The sequence below is a fragment of the Ursus maritimus genome, unplaced genomic scaffold (assembly GCF_017311325.1).
Source record: "Ursus maritimus isolate PB19 unplaced genomic scaffold, ASM1731132v1 scaffold_26, whole genome shotgun sequence".
Taxonomy (NCBI): domain Eukaryota; kingdom Metazoa; phylum Chordata; class Mammalia; order Carnivora; family Ursidae; genus Ursus; species Ursus maritimus.
The window spans coordinates 24,842,830-24,856,580 of record NW_024425119.1 but is presented as its reverse complement, the minus strand read 5'-3'; the positions used below and the strand labels follow the sequence as shown (position 1 = coordinate 24,856,580).

General features: G+C 33.7%; 1 protein-coding gene across 4 annotated transcripts in view; it reads left to right on the top strand.

Annotated features, from left to right (window-relative positions):
• Positions 1-13,751, top strand: part of INTS13 (integrator complex subunit 13) — a 28,464-nt gene that overhangs the window by 5,072 nt on the left and 9,641 nt on the right. For 2 of the 4 annotated variants that reach the window (XM_008693146.2, XM_008693150.2), the window contains 8 exons: positions 2,574-2,776; positions 3,147-3,227; positions 4,310-4,400; positions 5,951-6,079; positions 7,602-7,686; positions 11,102-11,191; positions 11,335-11,442; positions 13,167-13,345. In XM_008693146.2, the coding sequence (XP_008691368.1) occupies positions 2,574-2,776; positions 3,147-3,227; positions 4,310-4,400; positions 5,951-6,079; positions 7,602-7,686; positions 11,102-11,191; positions 11,335-11,442; positions 13,167-13,345 (966 nt within the window). The remainder of the gene's footprint in view (positions 1-2,573; positions 2,777-3,146; positions 3,228-4,309; positions 4,401-5,950; positions 6,080-7,601; positions 7,687-11,101; positions 11,192-11,334; positions 11,443-13,166; positions 13,346-13,751) is intronic. The other 2 variants (XM_008693148.2, XM_008693149.2) reach the window with 2 other exon arrangements.

Here is a 13,751-nt window from a genome sequence, read left to right as displayed (position 1 = left end):
CCTGTCTAGTTGTGTATAAATAAAAATCAGTACAAATTTGTATAGATTGTCCTTACTTCACCTCTGCAGTGCAGTAAAAGTTGTGCATTTGATAATGGTACATGCACTAATGATAAGAGAATTGCTATTTCCCTCTGCTTTCTGAATGTGAAGGCACATCCTATCAGGCTTATTGCTTTTAAATTGTGAACAGAGGAGAAACTCTATTTGGAAGGCAACTATATAGCAGATCACTGGTTTTTAAGATTATAAAAAATAATTGGCATTTTGTATAAATTATGTGTAATCTTGTTTGGGTTAACACATTTAATGTTTAGCTTTGGTTATCCATGTCACACCTTTCCCTAGTTACTGTGAACAATCATGAGTAACAAGTGAAGTAGATTGAAGACGAATTTTTGGGCTAGAAGGATTGTAGACATCCTTTCCTTTGACTCCTTCAATGTGCAGATGAAGGAATGGAGGCCTGCTGGGGCCAGAGGTTGTTTGACTTATACCTGGGTCCTGGGTTCTTTCTGTTACAGCACATAACTCTATCCTATACATCTTAAATTTTGTCACCAAAAATTGTTGGAGTTCAGAAGTTTCGTTCTGGTTTTTGTAGGCTTAATTAAGTAAAGTTTGAAAGTATTGCACTAATGTGGGGCAGGTTATATTATTTTCACTTTCAGGTTAGGAGAGATTGACCAGGGTTACATAGTATTAAAAGGCCTAGCCAGAATTTCATTCCATCTCTTTCTGACTCCGAAAGTTAAGCTTGCTTTCTGCTACTTTCCCCAGGACCACAACATCCCTAAAAAGCTACTTTTTATTAAGTTTCTCCTATGTACCAGGGACTTTGTATGATCATTTATGCACAGTCTTTTTTTTCTTTGTTTTCTGATTACTTTTTATTAATAGGTAATACCTATGTAGTTTAGAAATTAAATTTACATATATACATACACATGTACATATGTACACTTATGCGTATGTGTAGTAAAAGGTAAACCTTAAAAACTTTACAGTTCATCCCCTGACCTAGTTAGTGGTGTGCTAGGCCCTGCTTATACCAGTTTCGGAGAGGTGAGTGTGTTCAAGTCCTACCAACTTAGTGTTCAGTGAAGCTTGAAACCTGCCGTGGTGGGAGTATTTTATTTAACCATAGATATTGGCAAACACAAATTAGGGCTCCCCTCCCCGCCCCCCCCCCACAGCCTCCGACTTTGGAGAGCTGATTTACCAGCAAATCACTGTTTATCCCCACCACTGTTAATTTTTTGTGGCTCATTCCAGGGTGTCTTTATGCATATACAAAGCAAAGTCCTTCCAGTTTGTTCTCTTTCAAGATTGTTTCAGCTATTCTCTGACCCTTGTAATTCAATATGAATTTTAGAATCACTTTGTCAGTTTCTACAAAGAAATCAGCTGTAATTCTGCATGGATTAAGTTTACTCTGTAGTTCATTTTAACAATATTAAGTCTTCCAACCCATGAATATGGGATGATTTACATTCATTTAGATCTTTAATTTCTTTCAACAATGTTTCATAGTTCTCAGAGTATAACATTTGCATTTCTTTTGTTGATTTTATTCCAAAGATTTTATTCTTTTTGGTGCTATTATAAATGGAATTGTTTTCTCCATTTTCAGATTTTTCATTGCAAGTGTGTAGCAGTACAATTTGGTTTTTTTGGTATTGATTATGTATCCGGCAAATTGCTGAACTTGCTTATCATTTTTAATAGTTACTTAGTGGATTCCTTATGATTTTCTACATACAAGATCACGTAGGGGCACCTGGGTAGCTCAGTTGGTTAAGCATCTGCCTTCATCTTGGGTCATGACCCTGGGGTCCTGGGATTGAGCCCTGCATCGGGCTCCCTGCTCTACAAGGAGTCTGCTTCTCCATCTCCCTCTGCAGCTGCCCGTTTGTGCTCTCTTTTTCAAATAAATAAAAATCTTAAAAAAAAAAAAAAAAAGCTCCAAGAAAATTAAAAAAAAAAAAAATCGCATCATCTCCAACATAGAGGTAATTTTACTTCTTCCTTTCCAATCTGGATTCCTTTTATTTCTTTTTCTTAATTACCCTGGCCAGGACCTTCAGTACAGTGTGGAATAGAAGTGATGAGACAAGACATCCTTCTTCTGTTCCTGATTTTAGTGGGAACATGTCCAGTCTTCACTATTAAGCATAATGTCATCTGTAGGTTTTTCGTAGGTACTATGTTCTGCTTGAGGAAGTTCCATTCTGCATCTAGTTTGTTGAGTGTTTTTATCATGAAAGGTCCTGGATTTCATGAAATCCTTTTTCTGTGTTTATGAAGATGATCATGTGATTTTTGAAATATTCTATTGGTATTTACGTTAATTGATTTTCAGATGTTAAATCAACTTCACGTTCCTGGGATATAAGTCCCATTTGTCATGGTGTATAATTCTTTTTGTATGTTGCTGGATTCAGTTTGCTAGTATTTTGTTGAGGATATTTGTGTCCATATTTGTAAGGTATAGTGGCTGTAGTTTTCTTGTGATGTCTTTGTCTGACTTGTACATACTCTTGTCAACATAATTATTTTCTCATTTACTTTAGCTAATGGCAGCATTAGCTGCTGTTGGGCCTCCTAATCCACGAGCAGATCCAGAATGCTGCAGCATTTTGCATGGTCTCGTTGCAGCAGTGGAAACCCTGTGTAAAATTACAGAATACCAACATGAGGCTCGAACTCTCCTAATGGAAAATGCAGAACGTGTTGGTAATAGAGGCCGAATAATTTGCATTACTAATGCAAAAAGGTGAGACATTAATCACAGTAATTCTTTCTCTGAGGGAATTTTAATGTCTTATTACAGTTTTTATTTTAAAAAACAGGGGCAGCATGTTAGCATTTAAAGTATATCTCAAGTAGCCTTTTTAATACTGAAGCCGTATTTATCCAATTCTAAAATAAAGACTCACTTCAGTGAAAGCTGTTTAGATTGTCATCATATAGGTTAATTTGACTTTTTTCTCATTAGGTTTTCAGCTGATTCTTTGATATTATGAGTGAACATGCTTAAGACAGTTCTTATTGAAGTAATTTTAACTGCCTGTAACAGGATACTACAGCTGAATAGCATGTTTGGTTTTTTTTACTGTTTATTCACATTGTTTTTAATGCCGTAGTGATAGCCATGTGCGAATGCTTGAGGACTGTGTCCAGGAAACAATTCATGAGCATAACAAGCTTGCTGCAAATTCAGATCAGTGAGTATAATCATAAGTGAAATAAATATTCCATTTTATAGTCATGTATTTCATTATAATTATTCCAGTATAGTAATAGTAATTGATGGCATTCCCTTGAATTCTCCACTGACTCTACAAATTAACCAGAAAATGTATGCTTGATCAGAAAATTTTTCCATTTTCTCTTTCACTTTAAAATTTTACTTTTTTTTTGATAGGAAAAGTGATCAGAAGGATAAAATAATACATACATTTATAAAACATTTGTTTTGATGGCTTGGTCTCATACTCTGTGTTACAAATTTGTAAAATGAACAGATTGTTGCTAGCGTTATTTAATATGTACCAAATCAAAACACAACAACTAATTGCATTGTATGAATTTTTTTAAAAGAATAAAGCTGGGGTGCCTGGGTGGCTCAAGCTCAGTTGGTTGAGTGTCTGATTCTGGATTTTGGCTCTGGTCATAATCTCAGGGTCATGAGATCAAGCCTCGTGTTGGGCTTGGTGCTGAGCGTGGAGCCTGCTTGGGATTCTGGGTTCTCTCTCTCCCTCTGCCCCTTTCTCCACCCCCCCATCTGCTCTCATAAATAAATAAATAAATAAATAAATAAATAAATAAAGCTATTAAAGACAGGTTTAGGGCAGTTGCAATGTGGAGTTTGTACTAGACTGAGCTATTACTGATTTTCTTAAGTGGAGTACTGGTATTACTGTTAATGAGTAGGATTATTTTCAATTATTATTTCCTGATTTTGTCCTTAAAAATCATTAGTAAAAGGGAAACCAATATACAATATATTTATTTTCTCTGTGGTATTTATCTATTGAAAATTATTCCTGATTACAAGACATTTTCCTTTATTTTTCAGACACACAAAGTATCATTTTTGCATTTGAACTAAATTCTTATATTCATTAAATGTTCATACTAGTATAGCAGTTATACAGTTTTTCTGAATATTTAGCTTTTGTGTTAACAGTAACATCTGATAATAGAGATACACTGTTTTGGTATAGTAAACTTTTAATAGTTTACCTATCTGGATTCTTTACAAACTATGTATTCTTATATGCTAAGTAAAAAGTTTCTCTTTAAGTCTCATGCAGATTCAGAAGTGTGAACTGGTCTTGATCCATACTTATGCAGTTGGTGAAGACAGCCTTGTATCTGATCGTCCTAAAAAGGAAGTAAGTGCAGAAGTAATAGAAGGAAAGATCACTTATATATAAAGAATAAGTGCTGAGAAGGGTTAGCATAACAATGATCATATTGCTGACATTTTTCTGCCAAGAACGTGTTTAGAGTTTTCAAAGCAATCTCTATGGCAAAACACCTAGGATGATTCTTTATAATTGTAGATGTTAAAATGTTTTCTGTTTTACTTGCCGGGTGAAGTTTAACTAAATGTGTTGCAAAACCATACATAGTCTGTATTGTTCCTAAAATTTCAATTACTGTAATGGTTTCAGTTGCTTTAATGACTTTTTATTGTATAAAAATCTTTTTTTCATTATTAGAAGGACAACACACTTTATAACAAAAATAGACTCCAGTAACAATTAATTTTACCTGTCCAGAGGACGAAAGGCTAAACCTAATTTCTAATCTTGGTTTTACTTTTTAAATATAAATTCAAACAATTTAAAGGAAAAGATGAGTCTGTTGATTTTTAAATGGATTTGCATCACATAATATTCTCCATCAGTGTGTTTAGAAATACAGATGTATGTATTTATATAATTATATTAAATGTGTATGTTGTTATGTTCTGGTTTTTCATTTAGCCTTAGTTCATATAAACATGTCTTAGTCTGAGTGTTTTATAGTTAAGTGGTATTTCTAGGTCATTAGCTCTATCACTGTGTTTTTAGGTAGTTTCCAGTGTAAGCCTTTTTTTTTTGTTAACTTTTTTCTGCCTCTTTTGATAATGTGGCTGCATGTTGGCTCTATTTTATGATAACTAAAAATTTATTTACACTAAATAGTATACCTTGGACTGAGTGAAGGTTTATGTTATCTTGTTGTAAGTAACTTTTGGCTGCTTAGTCTCATTTATTGGTGAAGAAATATGGTGTTGTGGCAATTTCCACATTCTTTATTATAATAAATTGTTTTATCTACGGGGGTTTTTCCTCTCCACAAAATTAGTTATTTTCTACAGTATTTCTGTGGGCCATTTCAAATCCACTTTGCATATAGATAAATAGAAGTAAAAATTATAAATTAAAAAATATTTAAATCAAAGACTATTCCACTGTGAGTTTGAAGAGGACAAAGACTTTGCCTATTTACTGCTATATCTTCTAATAGCTCACGTTTCTGGCACATAATATGAATGAATGGGTGTATGAAAATTTTTTGCTAAAATAACGATCATAAAGGCGCCTGGGTGGCTCAGTCGTTAAGTGTCTGCCTTTGGCTCAGGGCATGGTCCCAGAGTCCTGGGATCGAGCCCCACATCAGGCTCCTCCGCTGAGAGCCTGCTTCTTCCTCTCCCACTCCCTCTGCTTGTGTTCCCTCTCTCGCTGGCTGTCTCTCTCTCTAATAAATAAATAAAATCTTTAAAAAATAAATAAATAAAATAAAATAACAATCATAGTTAATTTATGGGCCTTTTTATTTTTCTAAATTCTAAAAAGTAAAAGTACTTATATTTTACTTCAATCTATAAATATTTTGGCACTAGGTCACACTATATTAATGTTTTATGGGGTTTTTTTTTAATACTTTTTTGTAGTTATCTCCTGTTTTAACCAGTGAAGTTCATAGTGTTCGTGCAGGACGGCATCTTGCTACCAAATTAAATATTTTAGTGCAGCAACATTTTGACTTGGCTTCAACTACTATTACAAATATTCCAATGAAGGTAGGCAGCTCTTTTTCTTGCTATTTTGAGAGCTCTGCTTTGCTTTTTAAATATTTGTTTGACATGTATTATTTATTTTAATTGAACCTTAACTTTTTCTCCCCATATCATATTTTCTATTTTGCTAGCCCACATTCAGTGTCTTTGACCAGGTCAGTACATAGTGAAAAGCAACAAGAAAGGATCACAGAACAAAATTCTGTATTTTTTTTTTTTTTTAGTAGGAGCACTGTATATCAACTTTTTTGTTTTTAACTATATTCTCATTATTTTCATCAAAATATAATCTGTATCTTAAATGATGACTTTTTCTGTGATTCTTTTTCTGACAATTATTAGATTTTACTTTGTGCATCCTAGTGGATCTTTTATTTCCTATATTTTTGTTCTTGCTCATCTAGTATGAAGGTGTTTGTAACTAATAGGTCTGACAAGGGAAAATAGCTCCTAGTTTTAAAAAGTTTATTATATGCTAGCTGAGAAACCAAAGATATAAGCCATATGATTTTACTAATGGATTTTCTTAGGAATCTATTGGTATCTGTTCATTTCCATTATTTTATCATTAAGTTGCCTAGGACCAGCACAATGCCTGGCCTATGATAAGCTTCACGTGAATTTTTATTGAGTGGCGTTGAATTTTTTATCAGTTATGTTTGCAAATATAAAGTGATCACCATCTCTAAAAATTCAAATTGGCTTTAAATTCAGTTTCATTGTTTTGCCACCACATGATCAACACTAAATTTCATGAGAAATATGATCTGTTCATTATTAATTTCCTCCTATACCAATGTCTGGCTCTTTAGTAGAAATTGTAGCCTTATCCAATAGAATGATTTGGATGCAGAAGCAATTATCAAGTAAATTAGTGTAATATATTTTAATATTTGTAATTTCATGAAGTACAAGAAAAATACTCTGAAGGTGACAGATACCTTGCTTTTTAAATTTGACCACATTTGTGTGCAACTGGTGTGACTCTTCAATCTTTGTCTTTTTCTTATAAATAGATAGTATTGAAGGTCTTATTTAATAATTAGTGCAAACAAGTTACTAAACTTGTTTATTAGTCTGTATTTGCTATTTTATATAACTGGTGTTTGCTAATTTCCTATAGGTATTTAAAGATGCTGTTTCCTCCTTTTAACAACTGTTTCACTTTTAATTTGTATGAACTATTTCAATTACATTATATTTATGTATAAAATGTATTGGCAAGACAATGCACTTGGAGTAAAAAATCTAAAGTTTTTGAGGAGTCATTTATGTTAATTCTGATATAATGTAAGAAAAATCATTAAATACTTTATTACTTACATATAGCTAGTAGTTTTTAAATAGAGTTCATATTACCTTGGAAAACTATTGCATCTTTAAATAGATCAATTACTGAGCAAACTGTCCCATTACAGCTAATTATTGTTGGGTGTATTTTACCTCAATTTAAGCAAAAAGCAAAATGAATAATAACTTAATTATTTTGAAAATAAAACCAAGTTATTTTAAATTTTGCTTTAAGGAAGAACAACATGCTAACACGTCTGCCAATTACGATGTGGAGCTGCTTCATCACAAAGATGCACATGTGGATTTCCTGAAAAGTGGTAAGTAAGAGATGCTGGAAACTAGCATTTTCTAAGATCTAACATATGAAAGCATACTAACAACTTTGAGAAGTTTGTCAGTAAACAAACCTAATGGACAGTAATTCATTTCTTTCCAGACTTGTTCCACAGTATTGTCTATGAATGACCATGGAACTGGCGTTCTGTAAAATTTTCCTCTGGGAAACACTAGGCTACTGGAATAAATACTGAGAAAGACAGCCATAACAGTCATGTCATAGTTTCTCTTTTGCAAGCAAACTACTTTGGGAAAGCAAAGACAGCAAGAACTGACTTGAAAAAGTGATAGACTTCCAGCTTGCCTGCATAAAAACCAGTTGTTTTGAAATTTAAATTTGTTTTCTTTCCTCTAAAAATTATTTGAATCAGTAGGTCTCGTTGCCAAAATCATGATTTCTGTAACTGTATCAGCATGGTTTTGGGGGGAAAGACTCTGGAGATAATAGATAAAAGTCTTAGCTAAATCTTTGCCACCAGCTAGCAAGACCCATGTTTCTGGACTTCATGTTGCACACTTTACTGAATTAAAGATGCTGATTAGATGAACTGTAGTATTCCATCCATTCCTGAAATTCAGTGACATTGCCTTTAAGTTTTGACATTTGGTTAAACCCTTTAGAATGTTTTCTGTGTAATTTGATGCTATCAGAAAATTAAATGGTTGACTTCGATCACGTTGTATGCATCTTTTCTGAAGTTAATACCTTCAACCAGTCATAACAGTTGTTACGTGTATAAGGAATCTTGAAATTAACCTAATACAAATTTCTAACATGAGAAAACCTAAGATAAATGGATATATTAATGTTTAACAAAGGAATGTAGAGAACTTGTTTTTATAGTATGTGGAAATTATTAAGAATCTGTGAGGTAATATCAACTTTTAAAATATTTATTTTTAAAACAAAAAATGTTAAGAGTGTTCTTTGTGATACAAAATATTTCTCTAAGAGTTATTGCTTGACCTGTGGTTGTATGCGTGACACATGGGCACCATGTGTAAATGCTAGAGTGGCCATAGAAACAGGGTGCTGTGGGAACACGGGTTGCGTGTGATTATGCCTCCATGAGTTAGGCAAGCTTTACAGAGATGATATCAGAGCTGGATTTTGATGAGTAAGCTTACACTTTAGCCCACATGCCTTACCTGAACTCCAGATCTACAAGATTCTGCTGGCTAGTAATATCTATTAAATGTCTCTCAGGCACCTAAAACTCAACATTCCCCAAACAACTGAGGAGCTCCCTGAATTGTTCAGGTCTTCTTCTTCTTCTTCTTTTTTTTTAAGATTTCTTTTTTAAGTAAATCATTTTTAAAGATTTATTTATTTACTAGAGAGAGAAAGAGAGAGAATGAGCATGAGTGGGGGGAGGGGCTAACGAAGAGGGAGAAGCAGTCCCGGGACTCTGAGATCATGTCCTGAGTCGAAGGCACATGCTTAACCAACTGAGCCACCCAGGTGCCCCTTGGTCTTCCAATGTTCCCTCTCTAAGTGAATGACCCTATTGTCTGTCCAGCTATTTAAGGCAGAAACCTCAGTCATCTTTGAGACAGCTTTCTGACATTCTTCATATCTAGTCCATCATCATATTTTCTTGATTTTATCTACTAAGTATCTCTAAAATACATCCATACAACTGCATCTCTACTACCATTACCATCTCTCTGATCTAGCCCATTATTTTCTTACCTAGTATCCCATAGTAGCCTGCTAAATGGTTTGTCTACTCTTGACCTGCTAGCTAGAATAGCTTTCAGAATGCTAATCCTGACCATGTTCCCCTTAGTTTACAATCCTTTATTGCTTTTCTGTTACCCTTAGGATAAAGACTCAACTGTTTAAATGTCTTACCAGGCCTTGCATTGCCTGGTCCGTCCTCCTTTCTATTCTTCTCACAATGTACTCCTCTCCTCTGTTTCAGCCACACGGACCTAAACTTTTCATGCTCCTTCCTTTCACAGTATCTTGGCATCTGCTGTTTTTCTTTCTTGCTCAAATATTCCTCATTTCCTTCACTTTATTTCTTTAGTTAATTTCTACTTATCCTTTTAGACTGAAACTAGTTTTCACTTCTCAAAGAAACCTTCCCCTAATCTCTTAGATTAGGTCAGATCTCTGTATAGATGCTCATGGTACTGTATACATCGTCTTCAAAGCTTTGTCAGCTTTATAGTTTGTGTTTGTTCAATATTACTGTTTTTTTTCATGGAGGAATACTTTATTTCAATTAATATATTGGCTTAGGAAATTAAAAATACCATCCTTTAAAGCTGGACAAAATTATTTCAGCATTTCTCCGAAATAATAGACAGTTGAGAATAGTTAGGACATTTTGACAGAAAAGATGATTTAAGGAGGATTTGCCTTACCAGATACCAAAACCAATTTAAAGACATGTTAATTAAAACACACGGTACTGACATGAGAATAAATAAACAGATCAATGGAATAGAAAAAAATGATTATAAAATGAGCCTTCGAATATTTAAGACATTTGGGTATCATATTTACTTCTTATTTTTTTACGTTTGTTTTTTAAATCACAGATCAATGAGGAAGGGATGGAGTGTGTGACAAATAGTGTTTAAGAAAAATGACTAATTATTTGGGGGGAAATCCTCCTTACCTCTTAAACAGCAAAATAAATCCCAAATGCATTAAAGAATTTAAAGTGAAAGCATTAACAGGAACTAGAAGAATATAATGGTGACTGTTTAAACACACTGAAGATAGGAAAGGGTTTTCTAGGTATAAAATGTAGGAAAAGAAACAACGGAATAAAATACTGATCAATTTTGACCCCACGAAATTTTAAGTTCCTGAATTTAAAAAATAGAACAAACAAAATTAAAAGGAAAAGAGGAAATTGAACAATATTTGTAATGTATATGTTCATTATTATTTTATTAGCATCTGTGCACTCTATTTTACTGTAGACCCCCTTAAGGCAAAACATGTTCACTGTTCCATCTTTTTATATATTTATTTTCTAGACCTCTCATTTTATGTTTCTTACAAATTCATTAGGATTCAGTATGATCAGTTGTGAATTTTAGATTCCTGAACCTTTCTTTCAGTATTTAACCATATTAATACTTATTTAATGTTGTCAGAGGGGAGCAGTTGTAGATTCTTAAATTTTTAAAGAATTTTTGCTCTTGATTTTCATTGCAGTGACTGAAATGATTAATTAATGGGAAATTTGGAGGATAATATTTTAATCAGAGCTAATATCCAAATCCACTTGGTATTTTTCTAGGAGACTTGTATAAAAATGATGTTCTCCCAGAGGTATTTTCTCTTCTAGAGTTTAAACTGTTTTTGGAAGACTTGGGTAAACAATTTTAAGTTTGTGACCTATTTAATAATGTTTTTCTGGCTTATTCTTAAAGGTGATACCCACATAGGTGGCAGCAGTAGAGAAGGCTCATTTAAAGAAACGATAACATTAAAGTGGTGCACACCCAGGACAAATAACATTGGTAGGTATTTTAAAGAAATTGGAAGAGAAGAGAATATTAGTCTTTCTTTTTGAATTTTTGTTTTTCATTGTTTTAGGGGCTCAGTGAACACTTTTTTTCCTCTTTTAATTATGGACATATTCCATTATATTCTTTCAAATCAGTGTTTTCTTCCATTTCAGAATTACACTATTGCACTGGCGCTTACCGAATTTCACCTGTAGACGTAAATAGTAGACCTTCCTCCTGCCTTACTAATTTTCTTCTAAATGGTAATTTTCAACATTTAGTTGTTTTGTCTGAGAATATTACAAGTGAAATTATTAGTAAGAAATGTGAAAATCTGAACTCTAGAAAGCTCTTTTCTTTAAGATAGTCTAAACATATTTTACCTCCCAAAAGTTATGTAATCGTAAGTACCCTTTTAGCAGTTTTACTGATGTTTAAAAATAAGATGACTTTATGCTTTTCAGATTGTTATATCTAAAAATGTTGCGTAATATATTTTTAAAGTATTTTTAATTTAAAGATTTGGTTGTTAGAGTCTAAGTTGATTTTTTTGGTAGAATAATACAGACCATTTATTTTGGCCTGTTGTATTTTAAATTGCAAAGTATACATTGACTTCTTTTTTGCACAGTTTACCTTAATCATAAGTAAACATATTTTCAATATTATGCCATATGATTCTTAACACATATGACTTTAAATTCATGGTTTCCTTGTGTGAAAATTTAAAAAAAAAATTAGAGTCCATTTACTAGATTTATTTATTTATTTTAAAGATTTTATTTATTTATTAGAGAGGCAGTGAGAGAGGGAACACAAGCAGGGGGAGTGGGAGAGGGAGAAGCAGGCTTCCCGCCAAGCAGGGAGCCCGATGCGGGGCTCGATCCCAGGACCCTGGGACCGTGACCTGAGCCCAAGGCAGATGCTTAACGACTGAGCCATTCAGGCGCCCCAGTTTACTAGATTTAAATTCTTAATAGCTTCTCCAGTGATTCTTGTGATCAACTAGGTTCGAAACCACTGATGTGGCAGGTCAAAATTAAGCAAAATTTGATTATCAGACTGTATAAAGTCCAGATTAAATAACCTTTGGTCATGTGAAATAGAAAGTAGTTATCATAGCCATGCTGATATATAGGAGGTATTGTGGAAGTGAATAGAGACTTGGCTTTCTCCCCCAAATATTGTGTAGCTTTGATAACTAGAGAGTTAGCTAACAGTTATCTCAGTTTTCTTTTCTTTTTTTTTTTATTTTATTTTATTTTATTTTATTTTTTTTTAATTTTATTTATTTATTCGACAGAGATAGAGACAGCCAGCGAGAGAGGGAACACAAGCAGGGGGAGTGGGAGAGGAAGAAGCAGGCTCATAGCAGAGGAGCCTGACATGGGGCTCGATCCCATAAAGCCGAGATCACGCCCTGAGCCGAAGGCAGACGCTTAACCGCTGTGCCACCCAGGTGCCCCTCACTTTTCTTTTTGATGTCCAGGAGAAAAATTTTATGTACTTGTAATGTATGAAGAATGTAACCAAACATTATACCAGAAACCACTATCCTTATTTTGAAAATGTAAGCTTGGAGTGACCAAGAGAAAGCTAAGACTAGAATTCAGACTTTTAGGACTGGAAATGCAGATATACTGAATTAGCCAATGCTGCTTAAAATATGAGGTTTAAGGGGCGCCTGGGTGGCACAGCGGTTAAGCGACTGCCTTCGGCTCACGGTGTGATCCCGGCATTATGGGATCGAGCCCCGCATCAGGCTCTTCCGCTATGAGCCTGCTTCTTCCTCTCCCACTCCCCCTGCTTGTGTTCCCTCTCTCGCTGGCTGTCTCTATCTATGTCGAATAAATAAATAACATCTTTAAAAAAAAATTTAAAAAAATATGAGGTTTAATGAAATGAAAAATCTAGACATAAATTTTAAGGGAAAAAATAAGAGGCTATTTTAACTTTATCACTGATAGCATAATCTTGCTTTTGACAGGTCGTTCTGTTTTGTTGGAACAACCACGAAAGTCAGGTTCCAAAGTCATTAGTCATATGCTTAGTAGCCACGGAGGAGAGATTTTTTTGCATGTCCTTAGCAGTTCTCGATCCATTCTAGAAGATCCGCCTTCAATTAGTGAAGGATGTGGAGGCAGAGTTACAGACTACCGGATCACAGTAAGATTCTAATATTTATAAATTGTGTGTTTTGACTATGTCACATTCAGCAAGTAGTTATTGAATGCCTATTACATGCTGAGACCTGTGACAAAATGGGGTTTGGAGAAGTTGATGATATATTATTATTTTGATTAGGTGACTTTTCTATAATACTTACTCACAAGAGCTATTTATCACTATATAGTCTTCCTTATGTATTCAGTGTATATCTAGAAGTATATGGATAGCAATGACACCTATAAGGAAACAATGGAAATTGATTTAAACTAGTATTTCAAGTGGAAGTTTATTTTCTAGTAACTTAATGACAAATAAAAACATTTCAATATTTGGCTGCTGCTACTTTGAAATGATACTAAATTTTGTTATTTAAAGGTATATACAAAGAAGTTGTGTCTGTTTT